This window comes from Phoenix dactylifera, chromosome 5, assembly GCF_051530095.1.
Source record: "Phoenix dactylifera cultivar Ajwa chromosome 5, Ajwa_hap1_PhDact_Kaust_v1.1, whole genome shotgun sequence".
NCBI classification, from domain to species: domain Eukaryota; kingdom Viridiplantae; phylum Streptophyta; class Magnoliopsida; order Arecales; family Arecaceae; genus Phoenix; species Phoenix dactylifera.
Genome location: NC_143194.1, coordinates 26,148,372 through 26,170,652, shown reverse-complemented (window position 1 = coordinate 26,170,652; position 22,281 = coordinate 26,148,372). Strand labels below are relative to the sequence as shown.

Sequence of the window (22,281 nt, the reverse complement as noted above, 5' to 3'; positions counted from 1 at the left end):
AACTCCTATGAATACATCTAATAGAAGTAGAAAGCAAAATATCCTAAAGAGAAATGGGCATACTCGCACGATTGGTCCACAACATCTCACTAGAATGCGCAGCCAAAAGATGCAATCCAATCTGCCGCTCTATTAGCCTCGTGGTAGACATGAGTAGCTCGAAAGGAGGTGCACCCTAGCACACTGCAACATATCCTAGAATAGAGGCAAACGATCCCTATTCTCAGCCTACTCCAGGACTCAACCAATCAAAGTAGCTGAGTCATCTTTTAGGTGTATGGAGTCTGCCCGCAAGTGAAGCCTCGCATAGATGGTGCTCGCTCAGGCTGCCCTCAGTTCAGCACTAGGAATAGTAACATCATGAATCTGACTCCCACGAACAATAATAAAGCGAGAGTCCGAGCCTTTGATAATAAAGTCAAGGCCTTCTCTATCATTACTATCGAAGTTTATCTTGAAAAAACTTGAGGGTAGAGGCTCCTAGGAGATAAAAAGAATCCCGAACACTGTGCAAGCTAAAGTGGAGTCCCGAGTTTTTCTAACTATCATAGGCTCTCTAACAGAAGGTGAGTGAATGACTTCAGTAGTCTAAATGAAATCTCTCTCCAATGTAACTCTCGGTGGCTGAATACAATTCTCAAAGATTCAGCCATTCTTGGCAAACGAGATGTGGTATGCCAAATACACAATCCTGATGCCCTAGCCTCTAGTGTAGGGCCTGCTTCTGCACCCCTTCAGCTAAGAAAGGGTGGACTCAATTGGTGTCTCAAATTGAAGGAAGACCAAAGGGGTTTGGATGAGTCCTCATGCCTAAAGTGTCGTTGGGCACCGGAACAAGACGTTAGCCATGGACTCCATAACTAGGCAAACATTACAGTTCAAGGGAATTCTCATCCCTCAACCACTCAAGAGTACTCCTCTGGATGGAAGGCGACCCCATGCCACTTTTCAAATGAACAATACCACCCTCGGGTGAACCCCCAGCTTCCAAATCCAAGCACAGTATCGAACCTAGGGATTGGTAGATAGATAATCTTTTTCACAAGTCTTACTCCAAAGAGACGAGTGATAAGGTTGGTGTCCCATCTCCTCTATCCAGGAACAAACAATTCACAGATTCGCATATTCGGGCTCATCTCAGCATTAACCATGGTGGGCTACTACAGAAGAGATAAATTTGAAATCCAGGCATCTGCAATCACATTCACCGCATGTCCATTACCAATGGACCATCTCATATTCGCCACAACTGCAGGGGCCCAAAAATAAATTTCTCTCCATATGAATGAGCTATTCCAGCCAGCTCGAATACTAAGGTCTCGTTTGGGGGAGCTGTTGGTAATAGAGCTTTTAAAAGTAGAACTTTTGGAAGTAGAGCATTTATAAAAAGTTGTTTGCTGTTTGGTAATTACATTTCTAAAGTCCTGTGGAACTTTAACATGTATTTGGTAAACACACTGAGAAATTACTTTTGATATAAAAAAATGACAATAAAAGACATTACATAGTATTATCCAACAGAGCATAATAAAATATAATATATATTAATACATAAATATATAACATAGTATAATATTAATGTAATGTAATATAATATTGTATATAATAGCATAATAAATTATTTAACATAATATATCAATGTATTATGATTTAATATAATATAATATTATATTTATAGCATAATACAATAATAAAGATATAAAATATTATAATTATTAGCATAAATTAATCTTTCATTCTCTCGATAACTGTGGTATAATATAACATAATATCAAATTATTTAATATAACATATTAATGTATTATGATATAATATAATATAATATAATATAATATAATATTTATAGAATAATACAATAATAAAGACATAAAGGGACATTTTGTGTAATTATTATATTTTATTATGAGTATTTTGGTCTAAAAAACTTTATAACTCAAAATAGCTTTCCAACAATTTCTAAAAGTGCTTTTTCCGAGAAGCTCCAAAATGAAGCTTTTTCTAAAAAGCTATTTTAGCTTTTTGAAAAAGCTAAAATAACTTTTCAAAAATTTTACCAAATATTTCTATTTTATCTAAAAGCACTTCTGGAGGTCCAGAAAGTACTTTTTGGCTCTCCAAAAACTCTTACAAATGGGGCCTAATAGATGATATCTATGGCTATATTTGGCCCATCAAAAAGGGATTTATGCCACACTGTAAAGTTAAATGTAATAGCTAGAATCAAGTAAAAATTGGGAGAAGTTGCTTTCTAGAAACTTTTATAACTAATAATTCTCGAAGGGTTATTTGATTATTTATGAGGTTTTCTTTTAAACAAACGATTATAAGACATGATTTCTACAAAACGTATTTTGCAAAACATAATGGAGAAACCACCTTCAATAAAACTTATTTTTGAGATTTGATGACTTACCAATTTTGACAAAGTGGATTTTACTATAAAAAGCATGCAATCATATTTATAAATTTTGTTTATTATAAAATTTGTAATTTTTCAGTAAAATTTGTCAATCAAAGAGTCTTTTGAAAAAGTGCATGAAAGATTGTAACTTATGCTACAATTAGCATTGTTGCAAATATCCTTGGCTCCTCAATCTGGTTGTTAGATCTCCATCATACGTATGTATTAGAAGTGTCTCCTATTGAAAAATAAAAACGAAGACCCATCTCAGACTGCATTAGAGCCGCATGTCGGCATGTGTACCTCTCACCTGATCAAGGAAGGGACGCACGCAAAGAAGGGACATTTGTCCGGTATAAGACGTGGGCATCCATGAGGCATAGCACCTGCACAAGATGAGTCATGTTAGTGGAATCAACTTTTGCGTGTCTCCTTGAGCCCTCGTCGAGTTGATAGGCCACGGAGGTCATGAACTAATTCATTGTACAGATGTTTGATTGCGTGACAGAATCCCCTTTATCAAAAAGTACAGGTAGTATCTTTCGCACAAGAGAATACAATCCGAACCCTCCATCAAACCTACTCAGTTGTCGCATTGGCTGAGTTACCACCCTTTCACGGCCATAATAACGTTTTTTTCCACGGGCGATGTCTAGAGAATCACGAAACTAAGTTTCAGCCCGAGTCTGTACGTCCGAGCGAACTGGTGCAGCACGTGAGAGCCAAGATACTTTTTGTTATCCTTTTCTTTTGAAAGGAAAGAGAGAGGAGACCAACATTATAATTATCTAGTCATAGGTACGTAAGGATGTTTCATCTAAAAAAAAAAAAATCTTTTTTTAAATTTATTCATGAATGAAACATCATCCATTTTAATAAATTTTTAATATAACAATAATGATATGTAAATTTGATTTTAGTTTCCTTTTTACAACTAAATACTATATTCAATGAGATCTCTCTAAAATATTCTAATATCTAAATCCTAACGGTCTAGGAAATACTAGATTTCTCCGGGAACAGCAACTCTAGTTTTCAATATTTCAATCCTTCCTATCCAATCTGAGTTAAAGATTTCATACTTATTTCTTATGTTTTTATTTCCATGTGGTAGTGTTTTTCAAATAAAAATATAAGTTTATTTTGTATTTTCTTCGTAAAGGTTTATTTTATATTTAATTAGAAAACCTGGAGCGGTCGGCCACGTTAGTTGGACTTCGTATGGTTGGAGCAACGTGGCCAGATTAGTTGGAGGGTTCAGCGGAAGTGGCGCTCTACGGTTACCAAGAGCAAACTTCCCACTTCAAGTGGGACCCATAGTTCCAACACCTGAACCCACCAGCAAAGCCTATCAAAAGATGACACATGGTCGAACCCAGAATCCAAAGCTGTTCGACCCCAAACAGGGGGTGGGGATCCCAGTCGGTAACCGACGTTTCAGCTTTCTCGGATTACTCTTTTGGCGTGCCTTTGATCTTATCAACTCTATCACGCTCAGTTCGCCGCCCCACCAATTAAAGCAGGGCGTGCCAAGCACCGCCGCGGCCTGCACCCATCCGCAAAAAGTAAAAAAACTCAAGTGCTTCCCAAAAGAAGCACGCAGTGCCGTCATCAAACTCCTAACCAATACCCACTCCGCTTCCTGTCTTCTTATTCTTCTCCAAGGAGTTGTGTGTACTAACTAGGAGAGGAGAAGGGAGTCGGGCATGGCGATGGAGCTCCGGTGCGAGTCGACGGACTACAGGACGGAGCTGCTTTCGCCGATGAGGCTGAAAGGGGAGGCGGCGGCGGCGGCGGCGGCGTCACAGAGTTGGAGGCTTGACATGAGCGACTTCCAGATGCCGGAAGGGCCCAAAGACCCTTCCTTTGTCTCACGAGTGTTCCGTAGGACCCATGGTATGTCTCCTCTCGCGGTCCTCGCCTTCAACGCTCTCCTACTCGTCTCGTGCTATTAATCTTATAACGCGGTGGGGACATGAGGTGATTGAATGGAAACAGAGACTATTTTGCTAGTAAAAGATTAGTTTGATGATGCACGCAATTAGTTTATAGAGGCAGAATCCGATTCATGCGTTGGGACGATTTTGAAGGCAAACTTGTACATCAGGAAGTATTTTTTCAGAAAATAGAAATTTATAAAAAAATCTCTTTTTCTAGATGCATTTGTTTTATCGCTCTATCATAGAGTGCATGCGCACACATTCACAACCACACGTTCATGCACGCACGGCTGCACAAAGGAAGTCCATTTATATATTGTGTTATCGAGACACTTGTGTGTGGCCCTAAAAATCCATAACAGATATTAGTTAGCTGGAGTACGATACGCATGGGACGTTTGAATATTTATGAAATTTTATAGCTATCAATCGGCAGAAAGTTGAACCTTACTTTATGAGAATGCGCCAATGATACAAGTATCTAAATAACTTAACAGAATATTATTTTTTTATATCTTTGGTTAGTAATTGGAACGAGAAAAAAATAGATTAAAAAAATCTTAACAAATAATATTTTTAAATAAAAAATAAATATAAATATTTAGTTGTAGTATTAATTTTATCCTATCGTATTTTTTTTTTCTCTCTTGCCGACTCACATATTTAGATATGTATCACAATCCGTTTCTTGTGTCCTGTTTGATGATGCATGCAATTAGTTTATAGAGGCATAATCGGATTCGTTGGGATGATTTTGAAGGCAAACGTGTACATCTGGAAGTATGTTTTCACAAAATAGAAATTTATGAAAAAAATTCTTTTTTTCTAGATGCATTTGTTTTATCGTTCTATCATAGAGTGCATGCGCAAAGGAAGCCCACTTATATATTGTGTGACACCTGTGTGTGGCCCCAAAAATCCATGACAGATACTTAGCTACATACGATACGTATTGGACATTTGAATATTTATGAAATTTTATAGATACCATTTATAAAGGTTGGTAAAAGGTTGAACTTTTCATTATGAAGATTTAGATATAAGTATCTAAATAATTTAACAGAATATTATTTTTTTATATCCTTAATTAGAAAAAATAGACTAAAAAAATCTTAACAAATAATATTTTTAAATAAAAAAATAAATATAAATATTTAGTTATAGTATTAATTTTTTCCTATCTACATCACAATCCAATTCTTGTGTCCCGGTTTATGCAAAAAATGCATACCTAGAAAATTACACGCGCGAGCACGCCTGCACCCAGACCCACACACAACCTCGTATGCGCACGCATTCCTATATGCCCACGAAGACACCCACACCCACACCCAGAAACCAACACCCACCCACGCATTCCTGATTTAATAAATACTCGCAATTCATTCTGCCCTTGCCCTTTATAAGAGACAGAGAGTCATAGGAAAGAAAATAAAGTGCAGCAATAACGTTCATATTTGGAGACTTTTATACACACACACACACACACACACACACACACACATATATATATATATATATATATATATATATATATATATATATATATATATATATACTGTGTGTGTGTGTCATACATACATACATAGACATACATATACGTAAATGTTGGATTTTCTGTGTCTGGTCTATATATATACACAATAGGCTCATATACTATGGTGCAGTGGCTTCACTGATGGTCGTGCTCTGAGATGGGAATTTTCGCTTGACGTACTTACAATTTACTGGAGTTTCTTTGGGCGGGCCCTCTTCGCTTATAGTAAATGGAAGACCTGAGAAATGAACTACTGTTGGTTTTTGGATATTTACTACTGGAGTCTCTGTAATTATATCGGGCACTGTAGATACTGTAACACCCTACTCAAGGTTTAACAGCGTTGATTAAAAAGCCAAACACAATATACAGGCCAGCAGCACCATAAAAGAAACAAAGGAAAATTTGTTTGGCTTTTGGTTGAAAAACAAAACTATGCTGCCCTCACAACTTATCCTGAAAGCTACAATCCAGGTCTATCCATTAAGTGTTGAGGTCAAAATTAATTTTTTCCTGTAAAATAATGCCCATAGAGTCCTTGGTTTTTAACTGTTGGGGAATCTGCAGGACAGCGTAGCAGTTTCTTGTCTTACAGGTTCTCTTTCCACTCTTAAAGAGAGAAAAAATGGAGTGTCTTTGCTTAATAGCGAACAAGTTGGCAGCCAAGTCTGTGTCTGGAAGTGGTGGAGACACGATCAAAAGATTTCTGATAAAGATGGTCATGTATCATGAAATCTACAATCAGATCGATAGCCTTGCAGTTCAATCTGACTTGACTGTTTCTAGATGCCCATTTGCATAAACAATTAGCAATGCATTCTGCTGATTAAAATCAAAATACCAAACTTAAACTAAATCGAACAGAGATTCAAGAATTCAAGCGATTCATGCTTAAACTAGGCGGAAATATTCGGTCCAAGCAATGGGTGGCCAATTTAGGCTGATAGAACCAAATGCTGCAGGCCTGACTTTTTTATTTTTCTAACAAAAGAAAAGCAGACTGTATGAGATCCTCCATTACATTTCATGAACTACTATATGGTTCTTTTGAGAAAAATGTAGGGCTATATAATTTAGGGCCATGTTCTGTTTGTGTTTGATTTGACGATCATTCAACTTTTATATTTTTCTCATCCAATTTCTTATAGCCATTCAACCTTACAAATTTCTCCTTCAAGTTGTGTTTAAATCATTTAAAACATTCCATATTTTCCAATACAGTACAATGTGATTTCTTATCTATATTGATTTCCAATACTTTTATTTCATCGAACTTCTCAAGGAATTGGAATGGGAATTGTTCATTATCTTTTGGGGCTATGTATTATTGGTTATACTTTAGGATAAAAGTTATAACCATAGTAGAAATGGTTTTCTCAGGTTAGTTAACTCCAGCACAGGATTTGAAATCCCAGATATAGATTTCTATCTCTATTAGCCTTGCAACACCTATGCATTAACTTGATCACTTCAGGGTCGTTGTATTTTACTCAAGTAATACATAAAATCGTATGAAGGTTCTACTTTGTTATTTATTGTTTGCATAGTAAAATTTATATCATGTCAACCTAATCTTCTACCTATCCTTAATAAAGTCAAAACTGTAAAGTATCTGTACCTTAAGTTTTAAAAATTATTATGGCATGCTCTGATCTCTCAATCAAGGATCAATACCGGCAATGATTATTGACAAACATTCCGAAGACACATTTGAACTATTAGTCATTATTTATGGTTATAATTTTGAAGTTTATTTACATTACTTATTGTATATGCAAAGTTATGTCTTTTTCTCTATATTCTGGTTTTTCAGGTAAGCAAAGTAAAATTGCGAAATACTACAAGAAGCAAGAAAAGCTTCTACAGGGATTCAATGAAATGGAAGGCATCACTGAATTAGGTTGTCAAGCAGGAGCTTCTACAGAGGTCTATCATCTTAATTTCCCTTCTTAGTTATATGTTTTCCTTCTATTTGTAAGGTACTCAAGAAATGTTCTAAAGAAAAAGAAAATCAAGAAATGTTCTTCAATTTTCTCACAAGAAAAGTTCTTCAAAAAAAAAAAAAAGATCTAAATAACATTGTAAAGTTCTATCATCCAATATCATTTTGAGATGCTTGGTTACCAAATGTATGGATGCTAATTGGCATTCATTAGCAGTGACATCCAAACTTCTGCATATGTATAAGATTATGGAAGAAAGGGATAGGGTGGCATTTTATGCATAATATGAGAATGAAGTTACCTTTTAAAAAATCATCGTATGGACATCCATTGGTTGCATACATTGTGTACAGAACTTACTGATGATTCTTACTTTATCTTCAGGATGAGCTGAGAGAACTAGAAAAGAGCGAAAGAATGGCAATTAATACTTCCAATGTTGCCAATTTATTCCTCTTTGCTGCAAAAGTATACGCATCTATTGAGAGCAAATCCTTGGCAGTCATTGCTTCAACTTTAGACTCTTTGCTGGATCTTCTGTCAGGGTTTATTCTCTGGTTTACGTCATACGCAATGAAGAAACCTAATCAGTATAGCTATCCAATTGGCAAGAAGCGAATGCAACCTGTGGTAAGCCTGTTTCCAACATCATGTCATCCTACATTATGTCAAAATGAAAACAGACGTTCAGTTTTTCTGCATGTGCTGCTAGTTGATCATCTTTCCTTTTTTCTTTTTTTAAATTGAGAGATAGAAAGGGTGGGAGACTCATCTGTTCACAAGACTCAAAGCCAGAACATCTGCTTGTTAGGTGGAGGGGCATTATTAGCACTTGTATTCTGAGCACATAGCAGGGTTCTCCAAATGGCCTTTTCTCTTCTTATCACCCAATAGCCCAATTTACTACAGCATAACCCCTGTGCCACACTAACAATACAAGCATTGCATCCTTTATGCTCTTTTTACACTTATTCCTCACCTAAATATGGCATTCCCCTAAAGAGAAGCAGGAGGGCTGCCTACATTTGGTCCAGTATGATGCTGTGGTGGTAGATATTGACCAACTAGAATATAAATTAAATGTTCTAACTGTAAATTCTATAAATATTTATCGGTGCTAATTGAAATTATTTAATAAGGTTTAGGTTAGCATGTCATATCTTCCAAATTCTTCATCGTATAATTGAGCACGTTACACTATGGGAAAAAAATCCTTAAATTATCAGTAGTGCAAACTTCTGTAGGTAACATGGAAAGCGATGACTTGATGATACCTTTTTACTAAAGAATGAAAGTGGGGGAGATCTCTGTAGGTGAGAACAGATTAATATACATTTCAACTCACAATCAATATCTTTGATAAAAATCTTGATGCCACTTCATTGAATTTTGATTGGGTTTTCATATACAAATTGCTCAGATAATTAACATATTTAAGCTGTTACATTAATTTTTATGCTAAGGGTAAATTTAGATCTACTGCTTATTGAGTTTCAGGAAACACAGTGGCATAAATTCTTGAAGCATAAGAAGATGCGGAACAGATACCTTTACAAAACTTTTGACTGCTTTAGTTTGTTTTGCTTTTTGTTTGCTCTTTTTTCCTCTGTATCTCTTTTGTTGGCTTAATGAAATATGGGTTGCTTCAACTACCCTTTTCTTGAAAGAAAAAAGAAACAAAAAGAAAAGATTTAACTTACACTTGTAAATTGCTCGGTTATTTGCGGTGATCTTCCTGTAAACAAGTTAAATCTTATTATTTTTACTATGCAGGGAATTATAGTTTTTGCTTCTGTGATGGCTACACTCGGTTTCCAGGTGATGTTAGAGTCCGGTCGAGAACTTGTTACCCAGGTAGATGTTCTTCAAGTAAACCTAATAGTAATTGATTTGATATGCCTAATGAAATTTGTGTTGTTGTTGTATGGTATTATTAATGACGATGACCCTTAATCGTACATTAAATCTTTTCTCAAGGTCAGAAAAGTTACCTTGTTCTTCTAAATGTATGACACGAAGTGACATATGCTCCATATTGTAAAATAAATTGTATATATTTTTTTTAAATTTAATCTGATTATAGCTAATTGATCTTTGATTTTACTTATCTTTCATTATAACTCCCCATTTATATAACAAACCTTGAAAGCTGCACAATCTTAGAGAAGCTTATCTGTGTGAACAATTATCGACCTAGATGCTGCTTTCTAACACCAAAATGAACACATTGCAGGCTCACCCTACTTTTGACCATAAAAAAGAGAAATGGATGGTTGGCATTATGGCTTCAGTTACAATAGTAAAGTTCGTCCTCATGCTGTATTGCCGCACCTTCCAAAATGATATCGTCAGAGCTTATGCACAAGATCATTTCTTTGATGTCATCACTAACTCCATTGGTCTCGCAACAGCTTTACTTGCTGTTAGATTCTATTGGTGGATGGACCCTGTTGGCGCAATACTGGTAAGTTTATTTGCAAGGATGACTTATTTACATTTAATCGCATCTAATTTATAAACATATGCCTGCCTGCATACATCCATGCGTCCACAGACATAATTATGTACAAGTGCTCTGTGCAAAAATTAAATTCATGCAGTTTTAAGTTTTCCAGTCCTATCATGCAAATGCCAACAACAATACTAGTAATACTTTTTTTTTTTTTTGATATCAAGCACAAATGTGTTCATGAATTAGTTAACTTGTGATGCAGATAGCTCTATACACAATAAGCACATGGGCGAAGACTGTACTCGAGAATGTATGGTCATTGGTTGGGAAAACTGCACCACCAGATTATCTAACAAAGCTGACATACCTCATTTGGAATCACCATGAAGAAATCAGGCATATTGACACAGTCCGAGCATATACATTTGGTTCTCACTATTTTGTCGAAGTAGATATAGTCTTACCTGGTAATATGCCTTTGAGCCAGGCGCATGACATCGGGGAAACACTCCAGGAAAAGCTTGAGCAGCTACCGGAAGTCGAACGCGCATTTGTGCACATAGATTTCGAGTTCACTCATAGGCCAGAACATAAGACCAAGGTCTGAAATTATTACGAGTGATGTTAACAGTGATGGCAAATGCGGTGCTTTGAATGAAACGATTTCTAATAAATGTCTTTCTGTCTCATGAAAAAAAAGAACAACTGAAGATGAGACAGTGGATGTTGGTATTATCACTCTTGGTATGTCATGCTCCAATCTCTTCTCTTTTCTATATACCTGCTTCTTCGATCTCTATTTTCACTTTTCCCTTTTCCCTTTTTTTTCCCCCTCCCCTACCATGGAAGACGGAAAAAGAATACAGTGCTTCGGCTTTCCTTAGCTTTCTAGTAAAGGGCAAAGAGGACGAATAAAGACAGATACTACGTGCTACAAAGCAGCGTAATTAATTCAGTTGGTCGATGTATCTATCGATATTTGGCCCAGGACCGGCTAGCAATGCTCCATCCATGAGTGTGCTGATTCGTACTGGATTTTGTTGCAGATAGCTTTATACACGATGAGTACATGGGCAAGGACTGTCATGGAGAATGTATGGTCATTAATTGGGAAAACAGCACCCCCTGACTTCTTAGCGAAGTTGACGGTATCATTTGGAATCGCCATGCAGGAATCAATCATATCGCTACGGTTAGAGCATATACTTTCGGTTCTCAATACTTCGTTGAGGTGGACATTGCCTTGCCTGGGAATATGCCTCTGTGCCAAGCTCATGACATTGGTGAAACACTCCGAGAAAAACTTGAACAGCTGCCAGAAGTAGATTTTGAACAGAGTCACAGGCCTAAACATAAGCCTAATGCGTGACGACATTAAATTTATAGGTGACACCAACAAAGTTTTGACAGCTTTTATTAGCACTTCGATGAATTTGTATGTGCTGAAACTTCTTTTTCTTTTTCGTTTTTTTTTTAATCCACATTGAACAATTATTTTTGCAGGTATGATGCTTTGTTGAAGATATTGTAAATTAAAGTGCTTGTCTTGTTATTAGTCCTGTTGTTTAGATATCTGTCTTGGTCCTTTGGGAGATCAGGTATCGATAAGAATGCCAATCTTCACATTCTCTGAGCATAACCGTAGCAAAGTCAATGCCTGGACTTGGTCCTCGTGGAGACCAGCAACCTTCTTGAAAGATCTTATATGATCTTGATATTTCTCTCTCATTTAAGTTCGATTGCTGGAGCAGATTAATCGGTGCATATCCCTACAAATTATGGCCTCCATACCAGTTCTTCTTTCGATATCGCTTCTTCTTCAAGATGGGAGAGAGAAGTCCCATCCAATAAGAGAAGAGGATGTATCCAAACATTTCTGGGATATGAACTCGTAAATTTAGAAATATTATTTTTCAGAAAATTTAATATCGTGAGGAATAACATCACCCAAGAACTTGAGTCTTTGACACTCGTTTTCCAAGCAAGGAGGTGCGTGTCACTTCGAGCTCGGCCTTTCTCCGCTCGCGCATGACCACTCCCTTAAGCGGCTCTGTAGATACTACAGAATTTTGTCGGTGAGAACTAGATCTGATGTGAACAAGCTGCATGGATGCGTTTGAGTTATCTTCCGAAGGATCGATTGCCTGCCCGAGAGAAAATCCTAAAAGACACTTTGGCCCCACTGCATTTTGTATTTTTCACGGATCACGTGTCCAACCATCTGATGCTTGGCGACATCAAAATGTAAGCAAACATGTTGCTTGATCTCGGTTGAGATGAAAGACCAACAAATTAGAAATATCAAGCATCAATATAGTAAAATAATGATTTAAGTTAAAGTTAACATATTGATATCACATGCAGAACGATGGCCATTCGAAAGACCAGCGGGCAAGGGGTTGGTGACACGCCCTGAAATTCCAGTCAACTCTGCGGGCAATCCAACAGCACGGAGTTCAAAAAGTAGGGGCCGCTGCTGAGGCCGCGCTGCCTTTATTCCACGGCCGTCTCTTACTTCGCACTTTCCACTTCACACCACCCCACACCTTCTTACTTCTTTGAGCGAGTGAGAAAAGAGGGCGATGGGAGAAGGGAAGGCTTCTACGCTTGTCCACATCCTTGTGGTCGCCCTCAGCCTCACTGCCTTCGGCTTCGCCATCGCTGCCGAACGCCGCAGGAGCACCGTGAGCGCTCTTCGCCCTTCTTATTATCCGCTGTACCTCTTGGTTATAGTGAAGTAGGGTGTCGCTCACTTGATGTTGGATGGAGATCTTTGTGATTTTGCCTTTTAGTCTCTGTTTCTTGGCCATTATGTGGATGTCTTTGCGATTAGGTCTACTAATTGAATCAATGAATTTAGAAGTTATTTGGTCTACTAGTTGGTATTTGATTAGGTCTAGTTTGTATGGAAACTGTATCTTTTAGGGTAATATGCAATGTAAGTAACAGAACACTTCTGTTAGAGTAAAAGGTTTCAATTTGCATTGGAATTTCAGAATGCTGAATGGAAGATGGAAATTGTGACCTTGATTGTAACCGTAAAAGATGATTTGAAAGGGGGAGGGTGGACTAGGGAGCGCATTTTGTACAAAGATTTTTAAAAACGTACACCAGGGAAATTGGAGCAGAATAAGTAAGGTTCAAATACAAGATTTTAAAGTGTAATGACTCAATTCATGGGCAAGCTTGGTGTATGAGTTCATCCTTTGCAACCGGACAGCAATGCCTAGGAAATTCGAGTTACTTCTTGGGATTGTTGACGCTTCCTTGATTTTTGTTTTGTTTTTTATTTTTACATATGGCCTTGCTCCTTTACAAGCGGTAGGTTGTGTATGTGTGTGTGATAAAATACATGCAGTAAGTATTTACCTGGAGGTCCATGAATACTTCGTACGTTTGCTACTAGTTTCCCTAGTAGCAGATGGATTTTATACCGATGGCTTGTGCATTGTGTCTGCACTTATGACTGCAAGTGCTTTGTTCAGCTACATGTTGTTCTTGCATTACCTTGTATTTCTGGTTGACCACATTAAAGAGGAAATTTTGCTGGTGCAAACTTATCCTATAATTTCTTTTCTTTAGTGCCTAATAACACTGATGCTACATCTATGGCTTGAAGCAAATAGTCATTCCAGATTTGGGACTTCAAATTGCATCATATTTCTGGCTTTTGATTGACCCCCATCCCTGTGGCTCCCTCTGTGCTTGCATGAAGGTTTTGACACATCGTTGTGTACTCATGTTCAATCTGCTGTGGGACTAGAATCTCACAATCGCTTCATCGCTGGATGTTTATGAAAATTTTAGCACATGCCACAACAGGATTCTGAAAATGTGACTTTTTTTTTGAAACAGAGTTGGCAAATGATGGAGATAACCGGTTAAATGTGTCCTTCGGATTATTGATGTCTAGAGGTGTAATCAAGCTTATTTGATTGGTCAAATTTGGCACATTTCCTATTTGATGGAGCTTAGTATCAATATGAGGTTAAACAAGCATATTTTCCGCAGCTTGTTACCCTCAAAGTGAGCTGGATTTAAATTAAGCTTGATCAAAGCTTAGGTCAAGCTTGAATTTTAGGGCTTTGTTTGAATGAAAATAGCCTATGATCCATTAAACCTCGTCCGCGGTGTGGGCCAAGTTAGCAAGGCTCGTCCGCGGCGGAGGCCGGTGTAGGCCAAGTCGCAATCAAACGCCGGCGGGGCGCTTGGGATGGTCGGTTTAAAGTCTGTGGTTAAGCCTTTACTATCACCTGCGGGTTTTAGTGAGATGGCAAGGCCTACGGTCCTAACAGTGGTATCAAAGCCAGTGGCACGGGTTCGATTCCCAAGATAAGCGATTAAAAAAAAAAACTCCCTTGCTGGGGGGGATTTTAATTAGTAGATTAAAAGCACCAACTCTGGTGTATTATTTTCTTTTGTCCTTAATCATTTCTATACCCGGGCCGATTTCACCATTAAATACTTATATAAATAGATTAATCTTTATTAATTGTTGGAATTGTAATTACTATAAGGACTTTTACCTAGGCAGATTTCATCATTAATTACCTATATAGTAGATAGGTAAGTTTTTATTAATTGTTGGGGTGGTAATTACTATAAGGACTTTTCCTTTGTTTACTTTATATTTTCTGGAAACTAGTTAATGTTCTAACTCTTGCTCCTGAGTGAAATTCCAATGCATGTCATGCTAACTTATTTTGTATGTGTGTTTCTTTTTTCTTTTCTTTTCTTTTTTTCTTGCACCATTTGAGTTCAAAGTAATAGCTCTTCATTATAACACCAATACATGTCTAGGGTTTTAAATACATTCTTTTTCCTTTTGTTTTCCTTTTTACCATCTTTGGCATTGGCTTTGGGGCACCATAGATGAGCCGGATTAGTGACTATGAGCCTAATTTCTGTTACAGGTTGGGAAAGAGGTGACTGTTAAATTATTAGGATTGAATTTTAGAATGCTTTAGGTGTTTGTAGAGTTCACAAGACAGCCTATGAGGATCCTAATTTGGATAAGCTCTCATTTTGTTATATGTTTCCTTTTCTGTTGTTGCATGTTAATAAATCTCCTCATGAAGGGCTGGTTAATCCCTTAAAAGTTATGCTAGGAGGCCTTGTATTGTGAAGAGTAGGTTGTTCTTCCTTCTTTTCTGTATTTCCTTATTTCATTTCTAGAAAGGAAGTTTACTTTTATTCTTGGTGTTCCTAAAGCTATAGAGGATCCACAAGGGTCTATACAAGGGCTATTTTTGATAATATATTATTAATTTCAGTTGTGATAAATATTTGAGCTTTGCTTCTTCTCTATCATGGTGATGGATATACATGAGCATTTATTGGGCCAATTCTAACCTAGCATGAGCTAAGCATCCAAACCCCCATGCTAGCTCAAGCTTGGCAGGGCTCAATCTCAAGCCTAACTTTCCTAGTCCAAGCCTAGCCTTGTTGAATAGATCAAAGGTCCAGGCAAGCCAAACCAAGCAAAACGCTAGACCCATTCTTGTCGTAGCATCAATGTTCATGAGCCACTCCTCCGAAGTTCTAATGGTTTCTTAGGATTAGGGCTTGGAGGAGAGGATGAAGAGGCAAAAGGGAAGGCTACTAGGTTAATGTTTACTTATTATGTAGTATACATTAATAAATATATTAGTAACATCTTTTATTTTATGTGCTTCAGGCTAGGCCTAGCCAAACCAAGGTAATATTTATTTAGTCTGGGCCAGGTTGGAAATTAAGCAGGTGTAGAATACGGGTTCGACTTGACTTCCTAGCTCAGATACCCTTGCCAAGGCTTGCCCTGTTGTCAAATTGCTAGCCAGGCTGGTCTGATTTTCCAAGTCTAGTGATGATACCTTTGGGTAAATCTAGTGTTTTATATGGTGTTATTGACTCTGTTACTGTTATCTTGTACTTCCTTTCCTGCTAATATTTTTCTAATCCATCTGTTATCTTGTATGATCCCATAAAATTCCTTTAAACTAGTGATTTTGCAATCTCTGAATTCAAGCAGATCCTATATAGTTCATCTTAAGTATTTTGTACTTAGGCCTACACCCCAATTCAGGTCTGCAACAAAGATGACAACATTCTTGAAATTCTTCATAGAACTCTGATATTGGGCTAAGCAAACCTTAGATTACTAATCTCCACACCTAGCCTTGCCTATTGAAACCTATTTCACTTGTTTTTGCCATCTTAATTGTTCATCTTTAATAAGCCTGATTTTCTTTCTCTTCCTACATCACTTCATCAGTGCTGTAAATGATGAATAGGGAAGTTTATATGGAGGACCAGTAGGTGTAAGGTGGCGTTGGTGGGTCTTAGAGTAGGCTTTGACGGAGGCATGATTTACAGAGTTTTTCCAATTGAATGGACCTTTTTTGGTTAGGAACCATTGGTGGAATAAAATCCAGAAAGTTGATCCCATATTGATTGGTAGGACTTCAGGAAAAGGAGAAGCAAACAAGAACAGAAATATTTTGGATGAAAAAATATTGAAGAATGATGTGCCAGCAATTCTGGTTTTCGAGGACTTGGATAAGAACAAAGAGCACATATTCTGTGGCCTCCCACCCTGTGGCCTTTATGGAGCCACATGGTGGTTAGCCCTAGGAGTTGGGAGATGTGCTGCAGGCAGGAGTTACAAGGGCCCGAAGTGCTGTCGGGCCTCCACTGCATGGGCCAATCACTGTAGGACTGCACAAGGGCCCAATTGTGGAAGGCCCCAGAGATCACTAAAGTATGAAGTTTACCTGACCTCAGGTTCGATGGGTGAGTCTTGTTGAAAATTTTGTTTATGTTTTTTGATCGAACCTTTAATTTAGACTATTGCTATCAAGTTGTTTTCTTACCCAATCTATACAGTTTCTTGCATAAATGGAAAATGGGTACTTAGGTAAACTATTGGAAAATGTTTTCTTTGTTTTAGCCAATATAGTTTTCTTTAAGTGTAAGAATGAATGCTAGTAATATTCAGGAGTAATTCAGATAAGTTTCTTGTTCATGTAGAAGTACCTAGAAATGACTCATATAAAACAATAATTTATATTTTTCATTCTTTAAATTGATGAACTTAATATCTTGGTGCGCTGCAAGCTTGATTTAAATAGAATACGACATCAGCAAAGTTAGAAAGTGGGTAAAATCATAAAAGAGTGGGGAAGGGACTCAAAGTGGACGTCACAAGGTCAATTGTTCCGGCCACAGCTTCTGTTCATCTTCTAAAGGCATGTGACAATGACGGTCGGCTTGCATTGTATTCACTGAAAGAATAATAAAAAACGAGGAAACAATTATGTTCCCACAACTCACCAGATTATTGAAACTGCACTTTTGGCTGTTCTATGCTTCTAATGTTTCTTGTTTTGTTTGTTGGGCCTTAGCTGTGGGGTTAGACATTGTTTTGGGGTTCCTTCTCGCTCCTATGATCCAGTTTGTCTCTATGATTAGTGAAACTCGAATAGTCAATAATAGCCCAGTCACATATCTTGATATAGTTAATGGCTTTTTTGTCCTTGGGCTGGGGCAGAACTATTTGGAGTCTTCTTGGAGATCTACCTAGCTCATTCATCAATATTTCTTGCAAATTGTAATCTGTGATTGACTATGAACACCGATTGACATGTAACCCATATGATTAAAGAAAATTCTGACATCCTTATCTTTTAGCTATTTAACCTTGTATTTGCTTCTGGGCATTACTAAATTCTCTGTTTTGCATGCCAGGGTACCATAGTTACTGATAACCTCAATGCTACATTCTGTGTTTACGATTCGGATGTTGCAACCGGCTATGGAGTTGGTGCTTTCTTGTTTCTTTTCTCTAGTCAATCTCTGCTCATGGGTGTCACAAAGTGTATGTGCTTTGGCCAACCATTAGCTCCTGGTGGAAGTCGAGCCTGGTCGATTATATATTTTGCCTCTTCATGGTGATCTTTCTTCCATATAGGATCATAATTCTCACAAATCCATTATTCTGTTTATAAATCTTGAATTACTTCGGGATGCATTATGCGAATGTGCTTGTTTGCCAACTGCAGGCTGACTTTCTTGATTGCTGAGGCATGCTTGTTAGCTGGTGCGACAAAGAATGCATACCACACAAAGTACAGGCATATGATCTATGCTTCAAACTGGACTTGTGAGTCTCTGAGGAAAGGAGTATTCGTTACTGGAGCTGTCTTCGTGGTCTTCACCATGATACTCAATGTGTATTACTACATGTACTTTTCCAAAGCTACAAGTCAGGCTGCGCATAAAACCAACAGGGCAAGCTCAACTGTCGGAATGACTGGTTATCCTTGACTGCAACCAACTCAAACTCCACAGTTCTAGAAGTTTATACAAATGCTCCATCTTATCTCCCGTCATGTAATATTTGACTTGTTACCTGCAACTGGTTTTGAAAAGGCTGAGTTTGATTCTGGTAATTGTAGATGCTTCAAGTGTCTTAAGGTTGCTACTGTGTGTTCTTATCCGCATGTTTCTGCTTTTGTTTTGTTTGTTTTGCTTTCCATAAGTGATGATAGCTCATTATTACTCGCTAAAAAGTTGGTAATTGTGATGGTTTGAGAGTCAATTGAGATATAGTGAGTAGTTCCGAACCAGAGCCAGAAGACCTTATGATGAGGGTCTTTGGCCTAAACTGAGAATGCAATGGGAAGGCATTGTTACTGTCTCAGGGATCTCTTGCTGTTGGTCTAAGAGAGCAAAAGTAATATCGGATGGTACCTATTGTGGGTTGCTGCAGTTAAGGAGGCAACCTTATCCTTTGTGAGGAAAAGGTAGTGATCATACCCATCATCCGTCAGCAGAAATTCTTGGTTGTGGATATGAGCATGGAATCCGGTCCGGGTTTTACCAAACCTAGACCTATACACATGGAGATGTTGGGTTTTAATTTATGTTCCACCATTGATGAATTGGGTCTGGGTTTGGGTAACATATGTGTATCGGGTTCAGGCGAGGATCAGGTCTTGGTAGTCATCAGGTTTTAGATGTTATTATCTAAGTTAAACAATTTATACTGAGAAATGTATAAATATTGAGTACATGCCACAAAAATATAAATCATTAACAAGCACTTGATTGTTAACTATGTAATAATAATGGACTAAAAATTGAAATTTTAAAGTCAAATAGAAATGTCTCAACATGTTTTAACATGTCATTATTTCATATTTTTTGGTCAAAACTTCTAGAAGAATTGCATAAGATCTGGTTGCATATTTATATTGTAGAACAAATTCCATGTGTTAAAATGTCCAACTTTTTATTTTGCTCTTAACTGACCTTATTGTTCTGTTTGACTTTCTAGCATCTCATAAGAAGAATCATCCAAAGAAAGCCGTTACTGGTTGCTTGTCCTTGTTAGATCCGTTGCAGACCCAGCAAAACCTGTGCATTATATATCAGCATTTGAAGAATTGGCTAATTAGTGCTCTTTATTGTTATTTATTTGTGAACTTTTTGGTATATATTGATTCAGCAAAGTAGGGACTTGGATTTCATTTGTGTGGGTTCGTATAGCATCCGGTGACTGGAGAGGTGATTACTGGGACAAGCTCAGATTTTGATATTATCACAATGCAAAATAGATCATCTCTATACAAAACCAACCTCCTCATTGAATCATACATTCGTGCTAGTACAAAAAACCATATAATAATATATCATTAATCGGTGGTTTGATTACCTTGATGCTTTGAATTCAACTAAATGGCCAATATAGCCAGAAACTAATAGCGAGCTTGGATCATCTGACTTCTCATTTTCCTTGCAGGCAGCCTTCTAGTATATAATACCATTCCTAGTGTTCTTATTTTCCATATGCGATACATCTCGCTCATTTACTAAGGAACAATAGCCGATGCATCGCCAATAATTTTTCAGATAAGATGGAAAAGTACCCGTATCAAGCACTTGTTGAAGCCCCTACAAGGATTTCTTGTGCCAAAATCCTCCTTGAAGCTTAGAATATGAAGACTCCCAAGCCACAGTGTTGATGATGGGTGAGAAATGAAACCCACAAGCATGGCCAGGCATCCAAATTCCAAAGATTCCAACGACACCAAAATATTAACTTACTACGTGGTTTGTTCTCCTTCTCCGCATTATCAACATTTGCTCAGCATTGCAGCATTATTATTATGCCTTGGAAGTAAAGAACTTTTGTAAACGAAGTCTTGGTCTACTCAATTAGAATTTACGATCAGGTGTTCTTCCCCGTACACTACCAGTGTTCTCCCGGCTCAACGTCTACATGCCATGACCATAGGTCAGAGTTGCGCTGTACTCTGAACGATGTTTGCGGCGGTGTCACGCTCGTGTCTTGAGGAGCCGAAAAAGGAGGAGAAATTATATTCCTGCACCATGTGGCGGTGCACCGCACCAATCAGACGTCCTAGTTTTTGTGGGCTCCATATATTACATGCCAGCCGCCCTGCACATCTTGTCTCGATCTGTTTCTATGGCGCACCACTGATGTGGTTCACAGAGTGCAGGGTATATTTTCTCCAAAATAAGGGGCATATGAATTTCTCTATTGTGCGCCGCTGATGAAACAATGGCACTAACATAACCACTCTTTCATGTATGAGGCCTTTGATGCATAATTCACATAGAATTAGAAGGTGGTTTTTTTCCCCTAAAACTTGCTCTACTGAAATCTCCATTAATTAGTTAAAATAAGAAATAAAAGGAAATACGAATTGGGGCTTGTCTAAGTGGTCATGCTGCTTTGCTTAGGTTCCCGAGCGACGCATCACCAAAACTCTGAACTCAGGTAGTTATGGTACGAATAGGTCTCCCTCCCAGTCTCCCTCAAAAAAGTGGAAAAAAGAAAGAAAGAAAGAAAGAAGAAAGGAAGCTAGAGTCTTGTGCCCAACAGACCATTTCATGGTCCAATGTCGCACCACCCTTCAATCTTGCATTGAGATTTGTGAAACATGGCCACCTCTGGTGCACGACAGTCGTTTTGGATGGCTTTTGCTAGCAAGGTTTGGTTCAATTGATCAAAACTCTCCTATTTTTTTTGGTGTACATCAAAACTCTCCTTTTAGTGCTTTCATTTAGGGGAGTTCTGGGTTCGAAACGTAAATGGTGGCATTTTCATTGTATATTTCTTAAAATTTTTTATCAGAAAACAGGTGAGTGTTTGATTCATCGGACTTTAATTGATGATTACTTTCAACCGAGGCAGCCAGGCAGGCGACACTAACGGAGGTTGATGATATTTGGATGGTTCTTGGATGGAGCATCACCTGACATCAGCTTTTAGATCAAGACAAATCCATTGGCAGAAATGTGAGCAATCGAGACCAAGGCTGTGGGGCATCCAAATATCCAATAGCAGAAATGCGAGCGGCGAAGGCAATGGTACGGACAAATAAAGCGAAACATGAGCAGCGAGGGCATCTAATGGTAGAAAAGCTCTTCCTTCTGTCTTTCCCTCCATCTCCCACCACCGAAGCCGACGCTGATTGCCGGCGTCGCCGCTCCGTCAAACGACATATGAGAAGATTCAGGCACTGAGATCGTCGGCGGTCACCGCTGGAGTTGAGGGACGGTGTCGGGGGCGCAGTCGAATAGACACAGGCGCTGCCGGCGCTGGGACGGGGGAAATGCCTCTCATATGCTGCGGACGTCCGCGTATGCTTACTGTGCGAATCTACTACCACATAGAAATATTATGCGCTCAATAGAATCAAATATCCTACGTCCGCATATTTATCTATGCAGGATTTTTTTCTTTCGCATAAAAGTGTTATGCGCGAATGGAATCCGAGCACCTGTTGTTCCGCATATTTTCTGTGCGGAAGTAAGTCCACACGAAAAAAGTTATGCGAGATTGACCCCTAGTGCACCAAGTCTGCATACTTTTATCTATGCGCCTTTACAACCGCACAAGAGTTTTATGCGAGGACATTTTTCGCATATTTGTTATGTACGAAAAAATCGCATAATATTTCTAAGCGCACGGACTATTCTACGTACCACGTGTCCTCCTG

The 22,281-nt window shown here is 38.1% G+C and overlaps 2 protein-coding genes across 4 annotated transcripts; both read left to right on the top strand.

The window, feature by feature from the left end:
* The first annotated feature begins 3,985 nt into the window (after nucleotides 1–3,985).
* Nucleotides 3,986–11,841, top strand: LOC103712907 (metal tolerance protein 7-like). 3 transcript variants are annotated; one of them, XR_015987212.2, is made up of 8 exons: nucleotides 3,986–4,297; nucleotides 7,692–7,804; nucleotides 8,206–8,451; nucleotides 9,595–9,675; nucleotides 10,055–10,285; nucleotides 10,536–11,017; nucleotides 11,123–11,659; nucleotides 11,777–11,841. XR_015987212.2 is itself a non-coding variant. In XM_008799615.6 (6 exons), the coding sequence occupies exons 1-6, from the start codon at nucleotides 4,108–4,110 to the stop codon at nucleotides 10,878–10,880; spliced, it is 1,206 nt and encodes a 401-aa protein (XP_008797837.2). In that variant the 5' UTR covers nucleotides 3,986–4,107; the 3' UTR covers nucleotides 10,881–11,841. The 3 variants fall into 3 exon arrangements, 1 of the variants encoding a protein (XP_008797837.2); XR_015987211.2 differs by having other exon boundaries at nucleotides 11,123–11,841; XM_008799615.6 differs by having other exon boundaries at nucleotides 10,536–11,841.
* Nucleotides 11,842–12,650: 809 nt separating this feature from the next.
* On the top strand, nucleotides 12,651–18,770 carry LOC103712906 (uncharacterized). The gene is made up of 3 exons (XM_008799614.4): nucleotides 12,651–12,957; nucleotides 17,999–18,201; nucleotides 18,313–18,770. Exons 1-3 carry the CDS (start codon nucleotides 12,856–12,858, stop codon nucleotides 18,575–18,577), a joined length of 570 nt encoding a protein of 189 aa, XP_008797836.1. The 5' UTR covers nucleotides 12,651–12,855; the 3' UTR covers nucleotides 18,578–18,770.
* The last annotated feature ends 3,511 nt before the right edge of the window (nucleotides 18,771–22,281 follow it).

Excerpts from the sequence above, each read along its gene's own strand:
- LOC103712907 (XM_008799615.6), top strand. The coding sequence starts at position 4,108 with ATGGCGATGGAGCTCCGGTGCGAGTCGACGGACTACAGGACGGAGCTG. Across the intron at positions 8,452-9,594 it reads AGAAGCGAATGCAACCTGTG|GGAATTATAGTTTTTGCTTC; the intron begins GTAAGCCTGTTT and ends TTTACTATGCAG. Across the intron at positions 10,286-10,535 it reads ACCCTGTTGGCGCAATACTG|ATAGCTCTATACACAATAAG; the intron begins GTAAGTTTATTT and ends CTTGTGATGCAG.
- LOC103712906 (XM_008799614.4), top strand. The coding sequence starts at position 12,856 with ATGGGAGAAGGGAAGGCTTCTACGCTTGTCCACATCCTTGTGGTCGCC. Across the intron at positions 12,958-17,998 it reads CCGAACGCCGCAGGAGCACC|GGTACCATAGTTACTGATAA; the intron begins GTGAGCGCTCTT and ends TTTGCATGCCAG. Across the intron at positions 18,202-18,312 it reads ATATATTTTGCCTCTTCATG|GCTGACTTTCTTGATTGCTG; the intron begins GTGATCTTTCTT and ends TGCCAACTGCAG.